The sequence below is a fragment of the Eschrichtius robustus genome, chromosome 6 (genome assembly GCF_028021215.1).
Source record: "Eschrichtius robustus isolate mEscRob2 chromosome 6, mEscRob2.pri, whole genome shotgun sequence".
Classification (NCBI taxonomy): Eukaryota; Metazoa; Chordata; class Mammalia; order Artiodactyla; family Eschrichtiidae; genus Eschrichtius; species Eschrichtius robustus.
The window spans coordinates 38,419,806-38,444,827 of record NC_090829.1 but is presented as its reverse complement, the minus strand read 5'-3'; the positions used below and the strand labels follow the sequence as shown (position 1 = coordinate 38,444,827).

At 36.6% G+C, this 25,022-nt stretch overlaps 1 protein-coding gene and 1 non-coding gene across 8 annotated transcripts in view; one reads left to right on the top strand and one right to left on the bottom strand.

Moving 5' to 3' along the window:
* The window catches only part of RSRC1 (arginine and serine rich coiled-coil 1), a 425,567-nt gene that overhangs the window by 398,282 nt on the left and 2,263 nt on the right, over window positions 1-25,022 (bottom strand). For 3 of the 7 annotated variants that reach the window (XM_068546166.1, XM_068546167.1, XM_068546161.1), the window contains exons 1-4: window positions 22,876-23,008; window positions 18,514-18,635; window positions 13,820-14,015; window positions 13,402-13,527 (exon numbers count right to left, since the gene is read on the bottom strand). In XM_068546166.1, the coding sequence (XP_068402267.1) occupies window positions 13,402-13,527; window positions 13,820-14,013 (320 nt within the window). In that variant the 5' untranslated portion in view covers window positions 14,014-14,015; window positions 18,514-18,635; window positions 22,876-23,008. Of the gene's footprint in view, window positions 1-13,401; window positions 13,528-13,819; window positions 14,016-18,513; window positions 18,636-22,875; window positions 23,009-25,022 lie in introns of those variants that run through there. The other 4 variants (XM_068546162.1, XM_068546163.1, XM_068546165.1 and 1 more) reach the window with 4 other exon arrangements.
* LOC137766904 (U6 spliceosomal RNA) lies at window positions 4,725-4,831 on the top strand. The gene has a single exon (XR_011074432.1). It is a non-coding gene; the product is annotated as a U6 spliceosomal RNA (small nuclear RNA).

Genomic DNA, 25,022 nt, shown 5'->3' with positions numbered 1-25,022 from the left:
TACCTGTTAGGATGGTGACTACCAAAAAAAAAGAAAAATTAAGTGTTGGCAAGTATGTGAAGAAATTGGAACCCTTGTGCACTGTTGGTTAGATTGTAAAATAGTGCAAGCAGCTATGGAAACAGTATGGAGGTTCCTCAAAAAATTAAAAATAGAACTACCATAGGGATTCAGCAATCCCACTTCTGAATATATAACCAAAAAGAACTGAAAGCAGGATATTGAAGAAATATTTGCACAACCATCTGCACTGCAGCATTATTCACTATATCCAAGATGTGGAAACAATCTAAGTGTCCATCAATGGATAAACACATAAAGAAAATGTGGTATATACATAGAATGGAATATTATTCAGCCTTGAAAAAGATGGAAATCCTGTCCTGTGTTATAACATAGATGAAACTTGGGACATTATGCTAAGTGAAATAAGAAAACAAAAAAAGACAAACACTGCAAGATCCCACTTATATATGAGTTGTCTGATGCAATCAAACTCATAGAAACAAAGTAGAATGGTGATTGCCAAGACAGGGGAGGAGGGGGAAACTGGGAGTTGTTGTTCCAAGGGTTTAGAGTTTCTGTCACAGAAGATGAAAGAGTTCTAGAAATCTTCTGTACAACAGTGTGCATATAGATAACAATACTAAAATGTACCTTGAAAATTTGTTTAAAATTATAATTTATGTGTTTTTTACGATTAAAAAAATCATTTGAATGCACCATAGATATAAACAAAAAAGCTAAAATTATAAATGCAAATTAAAACCATGAAATGGCACTACAAGCCCTCCACTTTGGCTAAAATTAATAAGACTAACACACCAAGTGTGGGTGAGTTTGTAAGTAAGTGGAACTCATAAACATTTTTGGTGGGAATATAAAATGATACAGCCATAGAAAATCATTTGGAAAGCTATTTTTTTCTTATAAAACTAAAACAGGGCTTCCCTGGTGGCGCAGTGGTTGAGAATCTGCCTGCCAATGCAGGGGTCACGGGTTCAATCCCTGGTCTGGGAAGATCCCACGTGCCATGGAGCAACTAGGCCAGTGAGCCACAACTACTGAGCCTGTGCGTCTGGAGCCTGTGCTCCGCAACAAGAGAGGCCGTGACAGTGAGAGGCCCGCGCACTGCGATGAAGAGTGGCCCCCGCTTGCCACAACTAGAGAAAGCCCTCGCACAGAAATGAAGACCCAACACAGCCAAAAATAAATTAATTAATTAATTAATTAATTTTTAAAAAAAAACTAAAATAGACACCTACACTATGACTCAGAAGTTCCATTACTAGATTTTCACTTAAGAGAAATGAATATAGATATCCACAAAAAAGACTTGTAAAAGAAATGTTTGTAGTAGCTTTATTCATAATAGCCCAACCCAGAAATAGCCCAGGAGTCCATAACAAGAAAATAGATAAACTGTGGTAGTTCACTACTAGCAATAAACAGGAATGAAGTAATGATACATACATCAAAGCATTATGCTTACTGTAAGAAGGCCCTTGTAAAATATCACTACTATGTAAAATATCACTACTATGTGATTATATATACATAAAATTCTAGAAAAAAATGTAACATATCCATACAATAGAATACTATTCAACAATAAAAAGAAATGAACTACTGACATACACAGCAACATGAATGAATCTCAAACGTATCATGCTGAATAAAAATTTTTAACACTCATGAACACTAATCTACGGTAGAAAAAAGTCAAAACAGTGGTTACCTCTAAGGAGAATGTAAGCAGGAATTAATTGTCAAAAATTATAAGGGAACTTTCTGGGGTAATAGTAATATATTTTGGAAGGTATATACATGCACCAAAACACAGCAAGTGTATGCTTAGAATTTGTACATTTCAATGTATATAAATTTTGCCTCAAAGAAAAATGTCAAAGTTTTGTTTTCAAAAGGAAAAATTTAGGGACTTCCCTGGTGGCACAGTGGTTAAGAATCCACCTGCTAATGCAGGAGACACAGGTTTGATCCCTGGTCTGGGACGATCCCACATTCTGCGGAGCAACTAAGCCCACGTGCCACAACTACTGAGCCTGCACTCTAGAGCCCGCAAGCCACAACTACTGAAGCCTGTGCACCTAGAGCCTGTGCTCCGCAACAAGAGAAGCCACCACAATGAGAAGTCTGCGCACTGCAACAATGAGTAGCCCCTGCTCGCTGCAACTACAGAAAAGCCCGCACACGGCAACAAAGACCCAATGCAGCCAAAAATAAATAAATAAATTTTTTTTTAAGAAGAAAAAAATTTATAAAGGAATACTGAACTCTACTTACTCATAAGTATGCTGAAGTATTTAAGGGGAAAGCCTACTGATGCCTGAAACTGGAAATGCATCAAAAAATTCGGATAAATTAATGGATAGTGAGAGAAATAGACAAATGGATATGTGATAAATAAAATGTTAATGGTAATATCTAGGCGGTGGATATATGGGTCTTCACTGTAAAATTCAATTTTGCTGTATGCTTGAAATTTCTCATAAAAATATGTTGAAAAAAATCTATGGGATATATTTGAAGCAGTGATTAAAAGAACATCCATACACTTAAACACTCTTATCAATAGAAATGAAATACAAATATAAATAAATTAGCAGCTCCAAATACTTGAAAAAGAATAACAAAGTAAACCAAAGAAAGCACAAAGCAGAAAATAAGGATAAAAGCAGAAATTAATAAGGTAGAAAATGGAGAAAAAGATCTAAATAATAAGTCAAAATGATTTCTTTTAAATTAACAAAATAGATAATCAACCAGCCAACTCAATAAAGCAAAGGAGAAAGCATAGATAAACAACATAATAAATGACAAGAGGAAAATAAGCATTGAAACAGAAGAAAAAAAAGTTGAAATCATAAGAAACTACTTTCCAGACTTCTAGGCAAATAAATTTCAAAATATAGATTAAATAGGTAATATACTAGAAAAATAGTTTACCAAAATGAAACCTATGAGAAATATAAAGTTTAAATTGACCTATTTCTGTTGAAGAAATAAAGTTATCAATGCACCATTCAACAAAAAAAGCACCAGGCCCAGATGGTTTCACAAATCTACCAAAACTCTGAATACCAGACAATCCCAATGCTCCACAAATAGTTCCAGAGCATTAAAAATGAAGGAAAACTTACCAAATTTTTGTATGAAGCAAGAATAATGATAAGAGAATAACTGATAAACACGATGTAAAAAAAAACCCAACATCACGTATGACTATAAAAGTACTAAACTTAAAAATTAGTGAACAGAATCCCACATCAAGAAAACACTGCACCAAGACCAATTGAGATTTATTCCAGAAAAGCAAGATTAGTTCCTTAATAGATCTAAGGGAAAAAAACAAAACAAAACTTGATTCTATCCACAGATGATGAAAAAGCCTTCAACAAAATTCAATATCCATTCCTGGAAAAAAACAAAAACAAAGTGACAGATCCTCTCTTAACATGACAAAATATATATACTTTAGCCCCAGAGCCAGTATATTTCTTCATAAGGAAACACTAGGAGCTTTTACACTAAAATCAGGAAAAAGACAAGGATGTATATCACCTCCACTGGTATTCAATATTTTACTGGAAGTAAAAGCCAATGCAATTAGATGAGAGAAAGCAAATGGAAGAATAAAAATTGGAAAAGAAGTAAAACTATTTCTATTTGCAGACAACATGATAGTGTATCTGATAAACCCTAGAGAATCAATGCTAAAACTAACTCAAGCAATAACAGAATTGAGTAAGGCATCAGGGTATAAAATTAACATAATCCATATTATTAAAAATAATATACATATTCAATGCAATCTCTATCAAAATTCCAATGGCATTTTCACAGAATTAGAACAAACAATCCTAAAATTTGTATGGACCACAAAAGACACCAAATAGCCAAAACAGTCTTGAGAAAAAAGAAAAAGCTAGAGGAATCATGCTTCCTGATTTCAATCTATATTACAAAGCATTCAAAACAATATGGTTTCAGCATAAAAACAGACACATAGATCAATGGAACAGATTAGAGAGCTCAGAAATAAACCCATGTGCATATCATCAATTAATTTACATCAAAGAAGTCAAGACTATACAGTGAGGAAAGAACACTCTCTTCAATAAATGGTGTTGAGAAAGCTGGATAGTCATGTGTAAAAGAATGAAACTGGGCCACTATCTTACACCATACACAAAAATGAACTCAAAATGGATTTAAGACTTAGACATAAGACCTGAAACCACAAAACTCCTAGAATAAAACATAGGGGAAAATATCCTTGACATAAGTCTTGGCAATGATTTTTGGGAATAGACAACAAAAGCAAAAATCAACAAATATAGCTACATTAAACGAAAAGGTTTCTGCACAGCAAAGGAAACTATCAATAAAATGAAAAGGCAATGTACTGAATGGGAGAAGATATGTGTAAATCACATATCTAATAACAAGTTAATATCCAAAATACAGATGACTCTTGAAGAACTCAGGGGTTGGGGTATCAACTCCTCCCTCGCTGCCACAGTCAAAAATCCTCATATAACTTTCAACCCTCCACATCCCCAGATACACATCCATGGATTCAACCAAACTCAATAGTGTAGTACTACAGTTCATATGTATTGGAAAAAACTGACATATAAGTGGATCCTTGCAGTTCAAACCGGTGTCGTTCAAGGGTCAACTGTATATAAGAAACTCATACAGTGCTTGCTTCAGCAGCACATATACTAAAACTGGGATGATACAGAGAAGACTAGCATGGCCTCTGCACAAGGATGACATGCAAATTCGTGAAGTGCTCCATATTTTTACAATAGTACAAAGCTACAGTAATCAAAGCAGTATGGTACTGGTACAAAAACAGGCATACGGATCAATGGAACAGAATAGAGAGCCCAGAAATAAACCCACACACCTACAGTCAATTAATCTTCGACAACAGAGGCGAGAATATAAAATGGGAAAAAGACAGTCTCTTCAGCAAGTGGTGCTGGGAAAGTTGGACAGCTGCATGTAAATCAATGAAGTTAGAACACACCCTCACACCATGCACAAAAAAAAAACAAACTCAAAATGGCTTAAAGACTTAAGCACAAGACATGATACCATAAAACTCCTAGAAAAGAGCACGGGCAAAACATTCTTTGACATAAATCATACCAATGTTTTCTTAGGGCAGTCTCCTAAGGCAATAGAAATAAACAAATGGAACCTAATCAAACTTACAAGCTTCTGCACAGCAAAGGAGACCATTAAAGAAAAAAAAAACAAAACGAAACGAAAAGACAACCTACTGAATGGGAGAAAATATCTGCAAATGATGCGATAGACATGGGCTTAATCTCCAAAGTATACAAACAGCTCATACAACAACAAAACAAACAACTCAATCAAAAAATGGGCAGAAGACCTTAATAGACATTTCTCCAAAGAAGACATACAGATGGCCAGTAGGCACATGAAAAGATGCTCAACATCACTCATTATTAGAGAAATGCACATCAAAAGTGCAGTGAGCTACCACCTCACACCAGTCAGAATGGCCATCATTAAAAAGTCTACAAATAACAGATACTGAAGAGGGTGTGGAGAAAAGCTAACCCTCCTACACTGCTGGTGGGAATGTAAGTTGGTACCGCCACTATGGAAAACAGTGTGGAGGTTCCTCAGAAAACTAAAAATAGAATTACCATATGATTCAGCAATCCAACTCCTGGGAATATACCCAGACAAAACTACAATTCAAAAAGACACATGCACCCCTATGTTCATAGCAGCACTGTTCACAATAGCCAAGACATGGAAACTACCTAAATGTCCATCAACAGATGAATGGATAAAGAAGATGTGGTACATATATACAGTGGAATACTACTCAGCCATAAAAAAGAATGAAATAATGCCATTTGCAGCAACATGGATGCAACTAGAGATTATCATACTAAGTGAAGTAAGTCAGAAAGAGAAAGACAAATACTGTATGATATCATGTATATGTGGAATCTAGAATATGGCACAAATGAACCTATCTGCAAAACAGAAGCAGACTCATAGAGAACAGACTTGTGATTGCCAAAGGGGAGGGGGGGAGGGAGAGGAATGGATTGGGAGTTTGGGGTTGGTAGAGGCAAACTATTACATTTAGAGTGGATAAACAACAGGGTCCTAATGTATAGCACAGGAAACTATACTCAATATCCTGTGATAAACCGTAATGGAAAAGAATATTTAAAAAAGCATGTCTATATGTGTGTAACTGAGTCACTCTGCTGTACAGCAGAGGTTGGCACAGCATTGTAAATCAACTATACTTCAATTAAAAAAAAACAAGAGTGGGAAAAAAAGAAAAAAAAAACTCATATAACTCAATAGCAAAAAACAAACAATCCAATTAAAAAAGGGACAGAAGATCTGGACAAAGAGTTTTCAAAAGAAGACATACAATGCAATCCCTATCAAAATACACATGACATTTTTCACACAGCTAGAACAAATAATTCTAAAATTTGTATGGAAACACAAAAGAACCCAAAGAGCCAAAATAATTTTGAGAAAGAAGAACAAAGATGAAGGTATTACGCTCCCTACTTTCAAACTGTACTACAAAGCAAAAGTAACCAAAACAGTGTGGTACTAGCACAAAAACAGACACATAGCTCAATGGAACAGAATACATAGCCCAGAAATGAACCCACACTTAACATGGGTAATTAATCTACAGCAAAGAAGGTAAGAACATACAATAGGGAAAAGACAACCTCTTCAATAAATGGTGCTAGGAAAACTGGAAAATTACATGCAAAAGAATCAAACTGGACTACTTTTTCACACCATACACAAACATACACTCAAAATGGATTAAAGACGTAAATTTAAGATTTGAAAACATAAAACGTTTAGAAGAAAAAGGCAGTATGCTCTTTGACATTGGTCTTAGCAATATGTTTCTCCTTAAGCAAGGGAAACAAAAGCAAAAATAAACAAATGGGACTACATCAAACCAAAAAGCTTTTGCACAGTGAAGGAAACTATCGACAAAACCAAAAGGCAGCCTACTGAATGGCAGAAGATATTTGCAAATGATATATCTGATAATGGGTTAATATCGAAAATATACAATGAACTCATACAACTCAACATCAAAAAAACAAACAACTGATTATAAAATGAGCTGAAGAGCTGAATAGACATTTTTCCAAAGAAAACATACAGATGACCAACAGACACATGAAAAGATGTTCAATATCACTAATCATGAGGAAAATGCAAATTAGAACAACAATGAGATATCACCTCACACCTGTCAGAATGGCTATTACCAAAAAGACAACAAATAACAAGTGTTGGCAAAGATGTAGAGAAAAGGGAACCTTTGTGCACTGTTGGTGGGAATGTAAATTGATACAGGCACTACGGGAAACGGTATAGAGGTTCCTCAAAAAAATTAAAAATAGAACTACCATACAATCCAGCAATACCACTTTTGGGTATTTTTCCAAGAAAACAAAAACAATAATTTGAAAAGATATATGCACCCCTTTGTTCACTGCAGCATTATTTACAATAGCCAACATGGAAGCAACCTAAGTGTCCATGGATAAATGAATGAATAAAGATATCATACATATATACAATGGACTATTCCTCAGCCATAAAAAAGAATGAAATCTTGCCATTTGTGACAACCCGGACCTAAAGGGTATTATGCTAAGTGAAATAAGTCAGACCGAAAAAGACAAATTCCATACGATTTCACTTATATGTGAAATCTAAAAAACAAAACAAATGAACAGACATAACAAAACAGAAACAGATTCACATACAACCAACCTTCTGATGGTTGCTAGGGGGAGGGGGTTGCAGGGGATGAGTGAAATAGGTGAGGGAGATTAAGAGGAACAAACTTCCAGTTACAAAATAAGTCAAGGGACTATAAGAGTACAGCATAAGAAATATAATCAGTAATATTGTGATAACTTTGTACAGTGACAGACCTAGACTTACTGTGGTGATCATTTTGTATAAAATGTATAAAATGATATAACATATAAAAATATCACTATGTTTTACACTTGAAACTAATATAATATTGTAAGTCAATTATACTTCAATTAAAATAAAACTAATCATAATTAGTAAAAAATAAATAAATTTCAATTAAAAAATAAAATCAAATAAAAAATTAAAATGACATTCTGTCAGTAAGACTGTGAGGAAACAGAACTCTCTTACATTACTGAGAGGAATTCAGCAATTTCCAACAAAATTACAAACTTATTTACCTTTTGATTCAGCAATCCCACTTCTAGGAATTTCCCCTGAAGATACACCTCCAACAATACAAAAATACTCAAGCACCAGGTTATTCATGACAGCTTTTTAGTAACTGTAAAATTTTGGCACTGTCTTTAAGGTCCATACCTAGGAAACTGGCTAAACAAATCATGATACAGCCACACAATGAAGTACAATAAGCAGCTATAAAAAAATGAGTAAGAGTACTATTAATTGATATAGTGATTTCCAAGATATATTAGTAAATAGAAAAAGCAAAGTGCAAAGAGTATCTATAGTATGCCATATATATAACCACTACTTTGTTTAAAAAGAAATGGAGGAAAGCTAAAACACAAACTAATAGGATTAGTTCTAGGAGGTGGTTAGGAACAGGATAGACGGTATAAAGGGGCATGATACTTCTCCATGCACACCTTTTATAGTGCTGTCTTCTGGAACCATGTTAATGTTTCACATACTAAAATAAAGGCGGGGGGACCAAAAAGTAAATACAATTTAAAAACTTAGGGGATAAAAAAACTTAAAATGAAATATAAACAGAAACAAATGAACCTAACTCTTCAAAGAAACTAACCATAATAAAGTGGAGAGGAGAACCAAATACCCCAGAGTAAAGATAAAAAGAACCATAAAAAATATCTGACTCTATAAGTTTGCTTTTCAAAGTGGTACATATCAGCAATTTTGTAACTACTTCCTGTGTGTCCTAGAATTGAGGAAACAAGTAAATATACTGTGAATAATAGTAGGTTTCTTACTGTTTTAAAAGGAAGTGACATGATACATGTCACAACTTGAGTACTTCAAGAAGAATATAAAAACTATACTAAAAAGCATAATCATCAAATTACTCTATAAGTTATCCACGGAACTTGCAGCAACTTCACACATTTGATTTCCCTCCTTCTGCCATCCCTCAAAACATGCTTCATCTTGTTTTTTAGACATGTAACAACAAAGTTTTGTGAAAGTATTTGATTTCGCATGACTGAAATCACTCTTTTCTATTAAAAAGCACAGAGATCATTAACAACGTACCTGTAAATTTAGAATCACATAGTACTTTTTCTTTGAAAAACTCACTACAGTTAACCCTTGAACAACATGGGTTTGAACTGTGAGGGTCCATTTATACGTGGATTTTTTTTCAATAAATACTGCAGTACTGAACTTATGGTTACCAGGGAAAAGGTGGGGGGAAGGGATAGTTAGGAAGTTTGGGATTGACACGTACACACTGCTATATTTAAAATGGATAACCGGGCTTCCCTGGTGGCGCAGTGGTTGAGAATCTGCCTGCCAATGCAGGGGACACAGGTTCGAGCCCTGGTCTGGGAAGATCCCACATGCCGTGGAGCAATTAGGCCTGTGAGCCACAGTTACTGAGCCTGCGCGTCTGGAGCCTGTGCTCCGCAACAAGAGACGCTACAATAATGAGAGGCCCACGCACCGCGATGAAGAGTGGCCCCCACTTGCCGCAACTAGAGAAAGCCCTCGCACAGAAACGAAGACCCAACACAGCCATAAATAAATTAATTAATTAATTTAAAAAAATAATAAAAATAAAAATATATATAATGGATAACCAACAAGGACCTACTGTATAGCACAGGAAACTCTGCTCGATATTATATAACAACCTAAATGGGAAAAGAATTTGAGAAAGAATACATACATGTATACGTATAACTGAATCACTTTGCTGTACACCTGAAACTAACACAACATTGTCCATCAACTATACTCCAAGGGCTTCCCTGGTGGAGCAGTGGTTAAGAATCCACCTGCCAATGCAGGGGACACGGGTTCGAGCCCTGGTCCGGGAATATCCCACATGCCACAGAGCAACTAAGCCTGTGCGCTACAACTACTGAGCCTGTGCTCTACAGCCCGTGAGCCACAACTACTGAGCCCACATGATACAACTACTGAAGCCCACACGCCTAGAGCCCATGCTCTGCAACAAAAGCCACCACAATGAGAAGCCCGCGCACAGCAATGAAGAGTATCCCCCGCTCACCACAATTAGAGAAAGCCCGCTTGCAACAATGAAGACCCAATGCAGCCAAAACTAAAATTTAAAAACAAAAAAATAAAAAAAATAAAACTATACTCCAATGTAAAATAAAAACTAAAACAAAGGGACGTCCCTGGTGGTGCAGTGTTAAGAATCCGCCTGCCAATGCAGGGGACATTGGTTCGAGCACTGGTCCGGGAAGATCCACATGCCATGGAGCAAATAAGCCCGTGCACCACAACTATTGAGCCTGCACTCTAGAGCGTGCAAGCAACAACTACTGAGCGTGCGAGCCACAACTACTGAAGCCCATGCGCCTAGAGCCTGTGCTCTGCAACAACAGAAGCCACAGCAACAAGAAGCCCGTGAACCGCATGAAGAGTAGCCCCCGCTCTCCGCAACTAGAGAAAGACCACGCACAACAACGAAGACCCAACACAGCCAAAAATAAATAAATAAATAAATAAAAACTTTAAAGAAAATACTATAACACTACACGATCCACAGTTGGTTGGATATGTAGATGCGGAACCGTGGATACAGAAGGCCAACCATGGGACCTGAGAATCCTCAGATTTTGGTACCTGCAGCAGGTTCTGGAATCAATCCCCTGTACATATTAAGGAACGAATGTACTTACAACTTCTTTATTTAAATTAAAGTCTTAGTTAACTAAACTGTTCAAAGAATGAGTTGTTCAATTTTCTTCTTAAACCAAGATTAACCTAGAAACTCATTTAGTTTAAACATTTTGAAGAATAAATTCCTAAAATACATTACCAAAATAATGTTGTGTATAAAACATGGATAAAGTATTTTCTCAAAATGTAGGACTTTTCAGTGTCTCCAGATTATTTAGTTATTGCAGTTAAATGCAGAAGTGTCGATGCAAGATTCTGAGAAGTTGCTGTTTTGAATAAACCTCTGAACTTGCTTCCTCATATACAAAATGAAGGTATTACCCTGCGTGACAGCCTGCCAGTTACAAAACTCAAAACATTTAGTAAAATGCATGTGTGCTGGATAATTTGTTGCTGACTAGATGTCCACTGCCATTCCTTTTAAAGTCTTCCTTGCACTGCAAAAGAGAAGAAATTAACATCTGCAGATTCCCCTCTGTAGGAAGTAATAGGTAGATACTTGGGTAGAGAAGCAGCTTCCTGGTAAGTAGTTTCTTGAGAACCACACACTTTGGTGCTACAAACCCAGAGTTCTTAAGATTTCCAGTGACTTCTAAGAAAAGAAGCAGCTTCCACGCTTAGGCTAAAATAATAAGAGCTTCCCTAATTCCCTGAGCCCCTCCAAAGGTTACATAAGCCTTTAATTCCCCATCTTAAAACCCTGATGCTTGGAACTGAGTGACTTGTATTTTCCTAATCAAAATGTCATTGACTTATAAAGTGTGTATGGAAATACTCTACAAAATGTAGAAGACCACACAAAAGCATGGATTATTATTTCTATTCTCACTGACAGGAAATTTTCAACTGAAGTTGTTTTCTGGTAATCAGCTTCTACAAGCAAGGCATTATATTAGGTACCAAGAGATTGCCCTGCAAGAGTTTACAATATATGAGAATAACAAAAACAATGTTCATAATGTAACTGTTACAAATCAGGAATCAACTGTGATGGTGAGTCAGAGAAAGGATGGATTAAATTTGACTTGGGAGTGAAAAGGTAAAAATCAAAGAAGGATTTAAGGAAGAAGAAAATTAGAGATTAAATAGAACTGAACACTAAAGGGTAGGAAAACTTCTCAAAGTAGAGATAATATAAGAAACTGGAAGAAAGAGCATGCTCAAAGAAACAAAGCTAGCAACTCAGAGACATAGATGGAGAACAAAAGGCATGTAACACAGAATGGCTTGCGTGTATGTTGTGTGTGTACAAAGGAGAGGAGGCTGAGGCCAAATAATACAAGACCAGAAAAGTTAAACATTTGGACTTTACTGCTATTATCCAACTTCAGATTCAGAGAGATTTATAGAATTTTATGCCCAGATAATAAAATCAGGCTGCTAATATACCCCCACAACTAGAGCCTAATAGAATGAAAAACTAAACAGAGAAAAGAAACTGATCTTCCTAAAATGCTGTTTTTATCCTAGCACTCTTCTTCTCAAAAACCTTCAATAACTTCTGAATACCTGCTTCTATCAAGTCCCTCCATACCATGGTCCCCATCCGATTCAACCATATTTTCTAGCATTATCCAAAACGTACAACCCTCTCCAGATAGGCCATGCTCTGTATTATTTGCCCTTGAGCACAGCCAGAAAATGCAGGTGGAGTGACATCACGTCTGCTCAGGCTCCTATAACAAAATACCATAGACTGGGCAGCTTAAACAACAGAAACATATTTCTCACAGAGGTTGTAAAGTCAAAGATCAATATGCCAGCTGACTGGTTCCTGATAAGAGCTCTTCCTGGTTTGTAGGTGGCCACTTTTTCACTGTGTCCTCACAAGGCCTTTCCTCTTAGTGCATGCTCAAAGAGAGAGAAAGATCTCTCCCTCTCTTCTTATAAGGCCACTAGCCTTATTGGATTAGGACCTCACCCTTTTGACCTTATTTAACTTTAATTACCTCCATAAAGACACTATCTCCAATTACAGTTTCACTGGGGGTTGGGACTTCAATATATGAATTTAGGGGGGACACAAACATTCACTCCATAACACACTGGGTTATTTCTGAAGCTAGACCTTAAGAGATTTTGCAACTTCTGTTCTTCTTGAAATACTTCCTCTATCATGTGAAAAAGCCCAGCCATTCCTACTGGAGGATGAGAAGTCACAGGGAAACTAAGGGACCCCCAGCCAACAGCCAATAGCCAGCACCAAATGCCAGATACTGTATGACACCACACTGGACCATCCAGTTTCAGTCAAGCTATCAGATAACTAGAACCACATAAGTGACCCCAGATGAGACTAGCAGAAGAACTGCTAGCTAAGCTCAGTCAAAACTGTACATCATGAAAAAAGAAATGATTATTGCTTTAAGTCACTAAATTTGGGGACAGTGTGTTACAAAGCAATAAACATCTGATATGGCATACCTTCTTGTTCTGCTTTTTGACCTAGATCTCTGAGCTCTATAGGATTTCCCTCGACCCCTTGAACGACTTCGACTTCGTTTTCTTCTAGAGCCATAAGAAGAGCTACTGCTTGATCGATGCCTTCGTCTGAAATAAAATATAATCAGATATTACTTGCCTCCCAAATATTATCAGATACTAATATGGTATGAGAACTATACCAGTTTGTATCTTCTCGTCTACAAAGGACAGACAAAGGATGAAGACCCACGCGCTGGGCCTGGGGGAAAACAAAACAAAACCCTTTGGGGGTTGAGACTCATAAATATATAACCACAAAAAGAAAAGTGTTTTACCCAGAAAAATTAAAAGCACAGAAACATACGAACTCTAAAGAATGTTACTCTCACTACTACATAAGTAAAATTATGAAAATCACCTTCTATCATAAGAATGTGAGCGAGGCTGAAGATCTCTGGACCAAGATCTTGACTTTGACCTTGACTTCCTTCCACCTTTCCTTCGGCTATATGTTCTACTATCTGAAGAACTACTTGAAGAAGACCGTCTACGGTGTTTCTTTTTTCTCTTGCTTCTGCTTTCTTCTTCAGTATCAGATGACCGACGTCCCATTTCTACAGGTTTAAATTCAAAGAAAATTATTTCTAACATAATGGCACAATGGATGAAATTCAATACAGTAATTTTTTTTAACTATGTAAAAATTTAAAATGTCTTATTTAAAGTAAAATTTTAAATGTACAAGTCTTCTTAACAAGACAAGAGAAACAGCTCTAATACAGTCTTCTAGCTCTATCAGTTAACTGTTTTTACAATTTATGAACAATGTAAACTTGTCCTAAATTTTTTCAAATGTCTCCCAAAAAGAGTCAGCCCTGAGGACAGTTCATTATAACAATTTCCTTATAATTTAAGTTGCATTTATTGTTAATTATATGATATTTGGTTTAGGGATCAACTAACTATATTCTCATATTTCCCTAAAGATAACAGATATTTTACTATCTTTTAGAGTTACATTTTTCTAACTGAAAATTCTAAAATTTTAAATGGATAAGACCTCATTGGAGGACTTCCCTGGTGCCACAGTGGTTAAGACTCCATGCTACCAATTCAGGGGGCCCAGGTTCAATCCCTGGTCCAGGAACTAGATCCCACATGCATGCTGCAACTAAGAATTAGCATGCCACAACTAAGGAGCCAGCGAGCCACAACTAAGGAGCTCACGAGCCGCAACTAAGGAGCCCGTGAGCCGCAACTAAGGAGTTCGCCTGCCACAACTAAGGAGCCTGCCTCCCACAACTAAGACCGGCGCAACCAAATAAATAAATATATTAAGAAAAAAGAAAAAAAGACCTCATTAACCATCAACAATGTACAAATTGGGACTTCCCTGGTGGTGCAGTGGTTAAGAATCCGCCTGCCAATGCAGGGGACACGGGTTTGAGCCCGGTCCGGAAAGATCCCTCATGCCACAGAGCAACTAAGCCCGTGCGCCACAACTACTGAGCCTGCGCTCTAGAGCCTGCGAGCCACAACTACTGAGCCTGTGAGCCACAACTACTGAAACCCGTGCGCCTAGAGCCCGTGCTCCACAACAAGAGAAGCCACCGCAATGAGAAGCCTACGCACCACAACAGAGTAGCCCTCACTTGCTGCAATGAGAGAAAGCCCGCACACAGCAACGAAGACCCAACGCAGCCAAAGATAAGTAAATAAAAGTTAAATAAATTTTTTTAAAAACCAAACTGAATCAATACACCATCACCACGTCACTTGTGAAATTTGAGGGAGGAAGTGTTAAATAATGTACCAAAGTTGATGAAGCATTGTTAACTAAAGTACCAAAAATGAAGTCAAGTCAACTCTTCACACTACTAATATCTATATTAAGTGGTGATATAATCCTTCCAGAAAGCAATTAAGCAATTTAAATAAAGAGTCATAAAAATGTTGCTGCTTTTCTGACAAAGCAATCCTATTTCTAGGAATATATCTGGAAAGTTTTTCTTAAAAGATATATTCATGAAAATATTCATTATAGCATTATTTAAAACTGCATGTACAGAGACTATAATTTAAGAAACTATGTATAAATAAGTAAGAGCAAAAATGAAGACAACTGATAATATTTAAGTGAGGAAACTGGGTAAATTTTCTCTTTTTTAATTATATTCTATATGGCTATGGTATATTTGTATATTTAGTATACAAAAGAAAAAAATTACAGAAATAGAATATAAGGTTTTTATATTTAGGCATTAACTTAGCTGATAAGAAGCTTACTTGTCTTACTTTTAAGTTAGATTCTCATAAGCAATTTTATTTTTTTACTAAAATAAGTATTAGCTATCTTTCAATGTCACATAAAAGCAAGATCCATCTTAAGTATTAGCTATCTTTCAATGTCACATAAAAGCAAGATCCATCTTATGTAATAGGATAAATAGTTAATGGATCAGATAAACAAAAATCTCACACTTTCCTTTAATATTTACTCAAGTTAAATATCATTACTCTAAAGAAAGCAATACATTAAATTACAACTTTGCTTTCAGAACCAGGTGAGCCATCCCTTCCCTGACTCTAATGCAATACAAGTTGAAAAATCACTATTATAACTCAATTCAAGACTTAAAGCTATTTACCTGGAGCCAGAATTAGACTTTAAATATAGTTCTGAACCTCAAAGTTGTTCACATTTCTAACATTTCACAGTTCAACAAAACAATGGGAAAACTTGGTTTTGAAATGTTCAGTAAATCACTAGCATATCTAAGCCAGTTTCCTCACTGAAAACAAAACTGCACTGCATATAAGATCACCATGATCCTTTCCAGCTTTCAAAATACTATGATTAGGAAATCCTACATATACATATAGTATATATGTACATATATATATATTTAAATGTGTGTATATAATATCCATTTACATATTTATATCCATATACCCATTATATATCATATGTAACCACATATCTCTGTGTGTGTGTATTTTCATTAAGAAATTTGTACATAATTGAGTAATAGTGATCATCTAACTGTTCTTATTTCCTGTCTCTTTCTTCCTTTCTTGTTTTCACCTTTAAACAGTTAAGAATTTTCTTTACCCACAAATAACCATATAAATTAAGATGAGTTTTTATTTATTATCTGGTTTAACAAATACTAAAATTAGAGTAAAAGATAAAAAAGCATAAATGCACAAGGATAAAGAGACCAGAGGAGAAAACAACAGGAACAGTAGACAAGATATGTCAACAAATTTTTAGCAAATGAAAAACAGATGCAGGATTTAGAGCTAAGAAAGCTGAACATCAAGCAACTGCAGAGAATTCCAACAGGAGAAAAGCCAATTCACATAGCAAAAATCAGAAAGGATCAGGAATTCGAGACACCAGATACCACAGCAGGCACAATGAGGCACAGAACTAAAAAACAAGGGAATTGGTTGAAAGCCTGTAAAAGAAGTAATCTCCCAGGTCCCCTCTGCCATCCAACCCAGATAAGTGACTACTATTCCCCAATCCCAGCAGGAGAGGTGGTTTATTTTGGAAAAATGATGAAACAGTGAAGCACCAGGTCCAGGGGCACAGTAAAAGATGGCAGAGAGATGCTCAACTAAAAGTTAAAGGGATTAAGTGAAAGTCTACAATCTAACAGTAAATACTGTAGCCCTGTGTGTGCTTGGATCCAAGAATTCAGATAGAGGATTCTTTTCTCCAAAAACTAAACAGTACCTGGAAGAAGATACATAAGTATTATAAAAGTATTATAACCAAGCCCAAACCTTGAACGCAGTAAACTTTTTCTTTTTTTTTTCTTTGGCTGCGCCATGCAGCTTGTGGGATCTTAGTTCCCTGACCAGGGATTGAACCCAGGCACCTGGCAGTGAGAGCAAGAAGTCCTAACCACTGGACCACCAGGGAATTCCCCACAGTAAACTTTTTTTCTACAAACTTTTTTTGTTAACTTTTTAGTAATTATACAACAAAAGAAAATCAATCATGTGATGAAAGACTTCATCATAAGAGACAGAAGCCAAACAGAAAAAAAAAAAAAAAAGCAACTCATAGTAAACCCGGAACATACCAGAAAATTTTTAAAAAATCAGTTAATATCCTCAGAAATATATGAGAAGATGATCCAGCAAACAAGAATAGGAGGAACATCCATAGAACAGGAGAGAAAGCTTAAAATTTAAACAAATGATAATTTCTAAGAAATTCAATAGGCTTAGAAGATACTATCAAAGCACTCATGAAAAGTAAAAAAATAAAAAGATAAAAAACAGAAGGTAAAAGAGGATCAATCCAGGAAGTCCAATATCCAATTGATATGCATTCCAAAAGAAACAGAGCATAGAAAAGAGATAAAGAAAAATATCCAAAGAATAATTTTTAAAATTTCCAGAACTGAAAGACATGAATTGCCCTAAATCCCTGAGACAATGAATTTAGACTTATACCAGACATACCTCATAAAACTTCAGAAACGAGGAATACAAAGAAGATCCTAGAAACTTCTAAAGATAAAAAAATGGGTATTTATCTCTTGTAAAAATAAAATACAGTGTGTGTGTGTGAAAAAAAAAAAAGTGGAAAAAAAAAAAGTGGGGAATCACAATAAAAGGCACAGGGCTTCTCAGCAGCAACATAGCAAACCATGGTGACTTGCCTTCAAAATTCTAAGTGAAAATTATTTTCTAACTACAATCTATATTCAGCCCCATCATAGATCTAATACGAGATGAAAATAAAGACATTTTCTGATATGCAAAGGCTCAAAACTACACCTCACACTCACCCTTTTTTAGGAAGGTACTGAAGGATGTGCTCTACCAAAAGGAGAGAGTGAACAAAGATGACCCAGATTCAGAAAACAAGTGGTCTAACACTTGAGATAGGTTAAAAAGTTCCAGGATGACAGCAGGCCCAGGTACAAGGGATACATCATTGATCAAGAGAGAAAAATCCTTGCCCTCAAGGAGCTTACATTCCAGTTTAACAGCAGTTCTCAAAGTGGTTCTCTAGACCCTGGGGGTCCCTAAGACCTCAGAGGATCCAACAAGTCGAAACTATTTTTATTATAATACTAAAACATGATTTACCTTTTTCACTGTGTTGACTTTTGTGCTGATAACGTAGAAGCAATGGTAGGCAAAATTGCTGGTGATTTAACGGGAATCAAGGCAATGGGGCCAAATGGTACTAGCAGTCATTGCATTCTTCACTGCAACACACAGTTTATTAAAAAAAAAAAAAAAAAAAAAAAGCATTTTCATTTAGGAATGTCCTTGATAAAGCAGTAAAAGTCATTAATTTTATCAAATTTCAACCCTTGAGAACACATCTTAATATTCTGTGTGATGAATTAGGAAATACACATAACTGCTGCTGCATACTGAAGAACGATGGTTATCTTGAGAAAAGTATTTGTGCAGCTGCATTACAAGTTGAACTAGCTGCTTTTATCATGAAACACTATTTATTTTAAAGAACTGACTACGATTATTCAGACTTGGGTATTTGACAGACATTTTCTCAAAAATGAATTAAGGGAGTCTTTCACTTCAAGGAAAGTGTCAATTTGTTGCCAATGATAAAATTTGAGCTCTCAAGCAAAAATCAAAATGTTGGATAACTTGTATTTGTCACCATGAGATTGACAGCTTCTCAGCACTTAAAGATTCCTCTGATGAGATCAATGGTGATATTAACATATGGGAATTTTTAAAATATTATATAATGAAGGGTGTCAATATCTGGAAGATATGCATAACTCAGTGAACCAGTATTTTCCAACAGACCAATGCATGATGTCACAGAATCATATATGAGTAAAAAATCCATTCACAGTGCAAGACAGACCAATAGATTTTAATGTTAGCATGAAAAGGTCATTGATATAGTTTCAAATAACACATTGCAACCAACCTTTAAGAAACTACTTGTCAAGTTCTGGAGTAGTATTAAAGAAGTAATTATATGAAAAGGCTATTAAAATACTACTTTTTCCAACACCATATCTGTGTGAATCCAGATTTTCTTCATATACTTCTTCATTCAAAAACCTCATCACAATAGACTGAATACAGAAGCAGATATAAGAATACAACTGTCTTCTATTAAGCCAGATAGTAGAGATTTGCAAAAATGAAAAATAATGCCACTTTTCTCACTAAGTTTGTTTTGTTTTGGAAAATACATCTATTTTTCATATCAAATATGTTATTTATGTTACCAAGTAATGGATTTATTATTGTTATTTTTAAGTGGATTAATAAATATTTTGAATTTTTCTGGCTTAATTACTAGTAAGGCAATATTTCTAGATATAGCCCATGTAGATAAAAGTTTGTAGGGTCCTCGGGACTTCCCTGGTGGTCCAGTGGATAAGACTCCACACTCCCAATGCAGGGGGCCCAGGTTGGATCCCTGGTCAGGGAACTAGATCTCACTCGCACGCATGCCGCAACTAAAGATCCCGTATGCCACAACTAAGACCTGGGGCAGCCAAAGTAAATAAATAAATAAATATATATATATTTTTTTAAAGTTCATAGGGTTCTCAATAACTTTTAAGAATCTAAAGTGATCCTAAAACTAAAAACTGTGAGACCCACTACTCTAAGCTACCCACAGTCATTTCCATTCTCCATTTTTGTCCAGCTTATTAAGTCCCTATAGAAGGCATTAAGAAGTAGGAAAAAAAGAAAAGGACATACATCTAATTATGTACCCTGTTGGTGACCAAAAAAGAGATTGAGAGATGGGTGTAAATTTTTTCTATGTTTTAATATCAAATAACATAATTCATCCATATTAGAAGAATGGTTACACTTAACTCAGAAAAGTTAATGGAAGATATAAAATCCTTCCTTAGAGCAATCGGGTGAAAAAAAGTTTAAAAAGCACTGTCATAAATCTATAAATATTTGTTCAAGTAACACATTTACATTTCAAAAAATCATGCTGAAGTATAATTAATCTCAATAAGCCACTGCATTTCTTTATTACAGTTAACTTCAAATATTTATTCAGAAAAGAAAGTGAACACTAAGAACAAACCAGAGGTAGATCCAAAAACTGTCTTCTCTATCCATGACAGTACTGAATTCCCTAGATTCATACTTACCTCTGGATTTCCATAATGTCACTAGCATATAATTGAATATATTTGCTCATTCAAGTCATGGTGGTCAATTTATATCACACACTCCTAGTAAGGAAGAACTGTTTATACTTAACTCCATTGGTAAGGTATAACACATGGAAAGACCCATTAATAGCTCTTTCCGATAAGAGAAATGATGAATTGAGCACAGATATTTAGAAATCCCAGAACTTAACAATTTTTCAATCTATCTGTAAGCAGAAAAGGCAACACAAGGTCACAACTCCTAAGGCTCTCAGTCTTCTGTTCTCACTCTAGCCTCTATTACTTCCTGGTTGTAGTCTCATGGTTTCAAACCATATCCAACTACTCCCACTACAGAACTGAAGCCATGACATAATGACTACAGTAGGACATCAATTTACAAAAACATCTTACTGTAAAGTTTAGGTGACTGATTGAAGATGTAGAGCCAAAATGTGTTCATTCAAAAGAGAGCTTAAAAGCATACACAAGTAGTTCCTTTGTCTGGTAATCAATAAAGGTAGAATAAGCAGTTACCTTTTTCAGAAAGCAGGCATTTAAGAGAGAACAAAGATTCCTAAAGGACATGACAGTTTATAATTATTTCACCACTACTCATTCACAGTATATCAAACTATAATCTTTTTGATCTTGGACACATGACCAAAGGGGAGAGGGGAGGAACAGTCATTTCAATGGGAAATCCACCTCAAAGAGGTAGAGAAAAGTAAAAACGGGGTTAACACCGTTTAGCATAGGAAGAAATCCACAAACAAGCATAGAACCACCCAAGGCAATAAAAGAACTAAGGTAAAATTCTAGCTTAATGAGCAAAATAAAGCAAAACTCAAAAGAGATACAGAATTATCAAAACACTCCTCCCAGCACAACTAAAAATATGCAGACTAGCATCTTTTTTAAAAAAAACATTATCAGTCAAAGGAATTTCCTCCCATGGGTGTGAAAATGAAGGCAGAAAATATACCTATACATCTAATACAACAATCTTATTACACAAGTATTCCAACTCATAACACAACTCTGCTGAGACTAGTCAAGTTGGTAAGGGCAATTACAGGTGCCAGCTGCCTTTACCTTTTTCAGTTTCAAACATTTTTAGCCCTCTTATTGAAGAACATACAGTAATAAAGTGCTACCACTTAGCAGGAAATCTCCTGTGTCTGCAAATAAAGTGAATATTTATAGACTCTAGGGCTAAATGGGCTCTCAAAGGATACCCAGTTTCCTCACAGGGTTGCACCTGTCATATCTGCTCCAATCCTTAAACCTGAAAACTCTGCGTATCTCCTTCACTTAGAGCTTTTATGGTTAAGTCCAAAGATGACAACTTGGAATACTTTTTTGCGACAACACGAGACATTTTAATTTATTTAACTACCTAGTACCTAGTTAGTTGAAACACAAATAAGTTACTGCTAATTCTGAAAATGCAAAAAAAAAAAAAAAATTGGCCTCCACTGTGCATTTAAAGATATACAACCTCTGAAAGAGAAATTAAGGATGACCTAAAATCAAGAGCAGGCAACATGTATAACAGTGCATTATAACCTCTCACCAAAGGAAACAGTGTAAGGGTAGCCATATGCTCTTGGGCTATGACCACAAGTCCTGAAGTCAAGAAAACAGATGAGCGTTTAAGGCGAGTATATTTATTTGTTAAGGAAGGAAAGTGTATTTCACCCAGCACTCTCTCTCCTCTCGGCGAGCGAGAGGGAGGGGGAGGGGGAGGGTGGAGTGGGGGTGGGGGAGGGCGGAATTGGAAGGGGAGGCGGATTTAAAGTAGAGACAACGGAGTGGGTGGGACAGAGTACGCCAGGTTGCAGCCTTCCTCACGCTCCACCCTACCTATGGCTAGTGACGAAGCACCGGTCACACCTTACAAGACGAACCCAGAAACCCAAAAGCAGCTATCAAGGATCAGGGACTGGCGGTGTGGGTAGGGGTGCGAGAGGTGTTGAGGAGCGGAGGCGGAGAACAGGTGGCTAACTCTCCCTCACCACCTCGAGACTCAGGGCCTAGCCTGAGGCCTGCGACCGCGTACCACCCTATAGCTGCCACCACGCTAAGGCCCCAGCTTGGTCCTCAAAAGGTCAGACTCCTCCAGGTGCGAGGCGCCTGCGCACTGCGCCGCTCGGCACGCCACCGGGCCAGCACCCCCACCATCACCAGCTCCCACCACCCCCCGCAGCTGCCGCTGCTGCTGTTTCCCGTACACAGACTGCGCCAGGCCCGCGCCGCCTCACGCCGGAATAGGGCCTCGGAACCCCTCGGCTGCGGGCGTCGCCTCTCAGGCCCCGGACGCGGGCATCACCTGGATTCCGGCCGTCGGGCTTACACCTCCCGTAGACTTACAAGCGCCGCAGATCTGGAAACGTTTCTTCAAATCTGGGCGCCGCTGGCGTCCACCGAACTTACTTCAGTTTAAGCTCACCGCCTTCCTGGTTTCACCGCCAGGCAGCGTCAGCCGAGCTTTCGAGTGCATCGATGGAGGCTGCCAGGCGTTAGGAGTGCCGAGGGAATAGATTGTCATGCCGCCAATTTTTTGTTTGGTGTTGGTTTTGCGTGCTTGATTATTTGAGTTTCTTGTTACCAAACAGCAATAAAGGTGGGGACTGAAGAGTATTATTGCCTTAGTAATCGTCGTTATTGTCACAGATAATCAGTAAACCAATCTGCATTATAGGAAGTTATATAGACACCCACACGTAGCAAAATCGATTATCTCACGCTGGGAGAGGAGGAAACTGGCCCAACAATAATAAATCATGGGAGTGTGTCTGTATAGCGTCAGAGTCGTGTGTGATTAAATTGTAATGATTTATTTGCAAAAATGCATTAAAAGTCGGCGTTTCTTCTGCCCTGAAGGTGAAGGCACAGGTTGGGCGCAAATTTTTTTCTCACATTAAAGTAACTGGTTGGTTGAGGAATGGGAGAAAACTGCCCGAGGCAGGGAAAGGAGGTGTCTTCTGGAAAATAAATTAAATGTGTAGGGGTTTTTGTTGTTATTACTTAAACCAATACAAATGAAAGCAATTCAGCATTTTCTGTAACTCATACGACTTTATATGTCCTTGCATGAACCTCATTTTTTCCTTGTTTACTATAAGCATCGATAAGGAGGTAAATTGTTGGCCTTGGTTTGGGTCGACTGTGAGAACCAACTCGTTCACAACTGCTGTATACCCAAGCTACAGTTTTCCACAGACATTTGAGATGGAGAAAATCATCTCCACAATTTTATATCTCATAAGTGACTATACCTTAACTAACCTGTTTTGAGGAACCATTTTAAAGCTTAACTACAGCACTATATGTTTATTTTAAATAATTCAAGAGCCGGTGGGGGGGGGGGGCGGTGGAAATGAACCTTTGCGGTCCTGAATTTTATTGGAAACTGTGTATCTGTCTGCAGGCTGTCAACTGAACTTTACTCTCAGTGTTTTGTGTTTGTTTGTTTGTTTGTTTGTTTTTACCAGAAATGTATTTTGAATGTCTTGTCCTCAGAAAATATTTCCTATAAAGAAACATCATTAGAACTTGGTGAGCATTTATTAGTATATGATTTCAAAACCTGGGTTTGGTGGGTTTTTTTTAAACTAAACTTCCCTTAGGCCAGTAAGAATCCGTGGTTAGACACCACAGATCTCTCATAGCTCCATCTCATAGGAACGCCACTATTTGTAATATACCAAGAGCAACATGCCAGAAAAATCTATGGGAAAATCTATTTCGTGTGAATTATACAACTATTGTATCCAAGCCTTTCCTAATTAACTTTAAAGTGTTCATCTTTCCCTCAAGCTTAGTAGATGGATTTTGAGTTCAGACTTAAAAGTCATGTGCTTGAAAGGGCAAAAAAAGTAGCTGGTGAGCCTCCTGATCCCTTACCAGACTTTTAATAGTGGCTGTTTTTGGAGCTGTTTATGAATACACATTTAACACCTCAGTTTGAGAGCTATTTGAGCACCACATCCATTTAGCTGACCCCATTATTTGTCATTCTGCTAAATAACCTTAAAAACGGATTTTCATAAAGGATTAAAGTCTTATGGTTATTCCCTTCTAATAATATCAGGAGTAAAGTGGTCACAAATAGTAACCCAAGACTAACTGTAAAATCATGTTTCTAAATTCATATAACTTTGGAAAGTGAGTACTTGAGTCTCTTTTGTAGTGTAATAAAAAGCAAACACTCGTGTAATTTACTGATACTTAAAAGCTATTGCTACTGGAAACTTAAAGATCTTAATTGTTTTTCCTAAAAGTAGCAATAAATGAAATGTTTTAAGAAGAAAAAAAAACTTTATTCAAGAGAAAAAAGGCAAAGTAACAATTCTAAAGAGTGTGATTTCCATCTTCATTAAGTTCACTGTGAATATTTTAATCTGAGTAGTGTGGTATGACATAAAGTTACGTATAGCTTCTATTTACATACATTCTACAAACATTAATGTATTA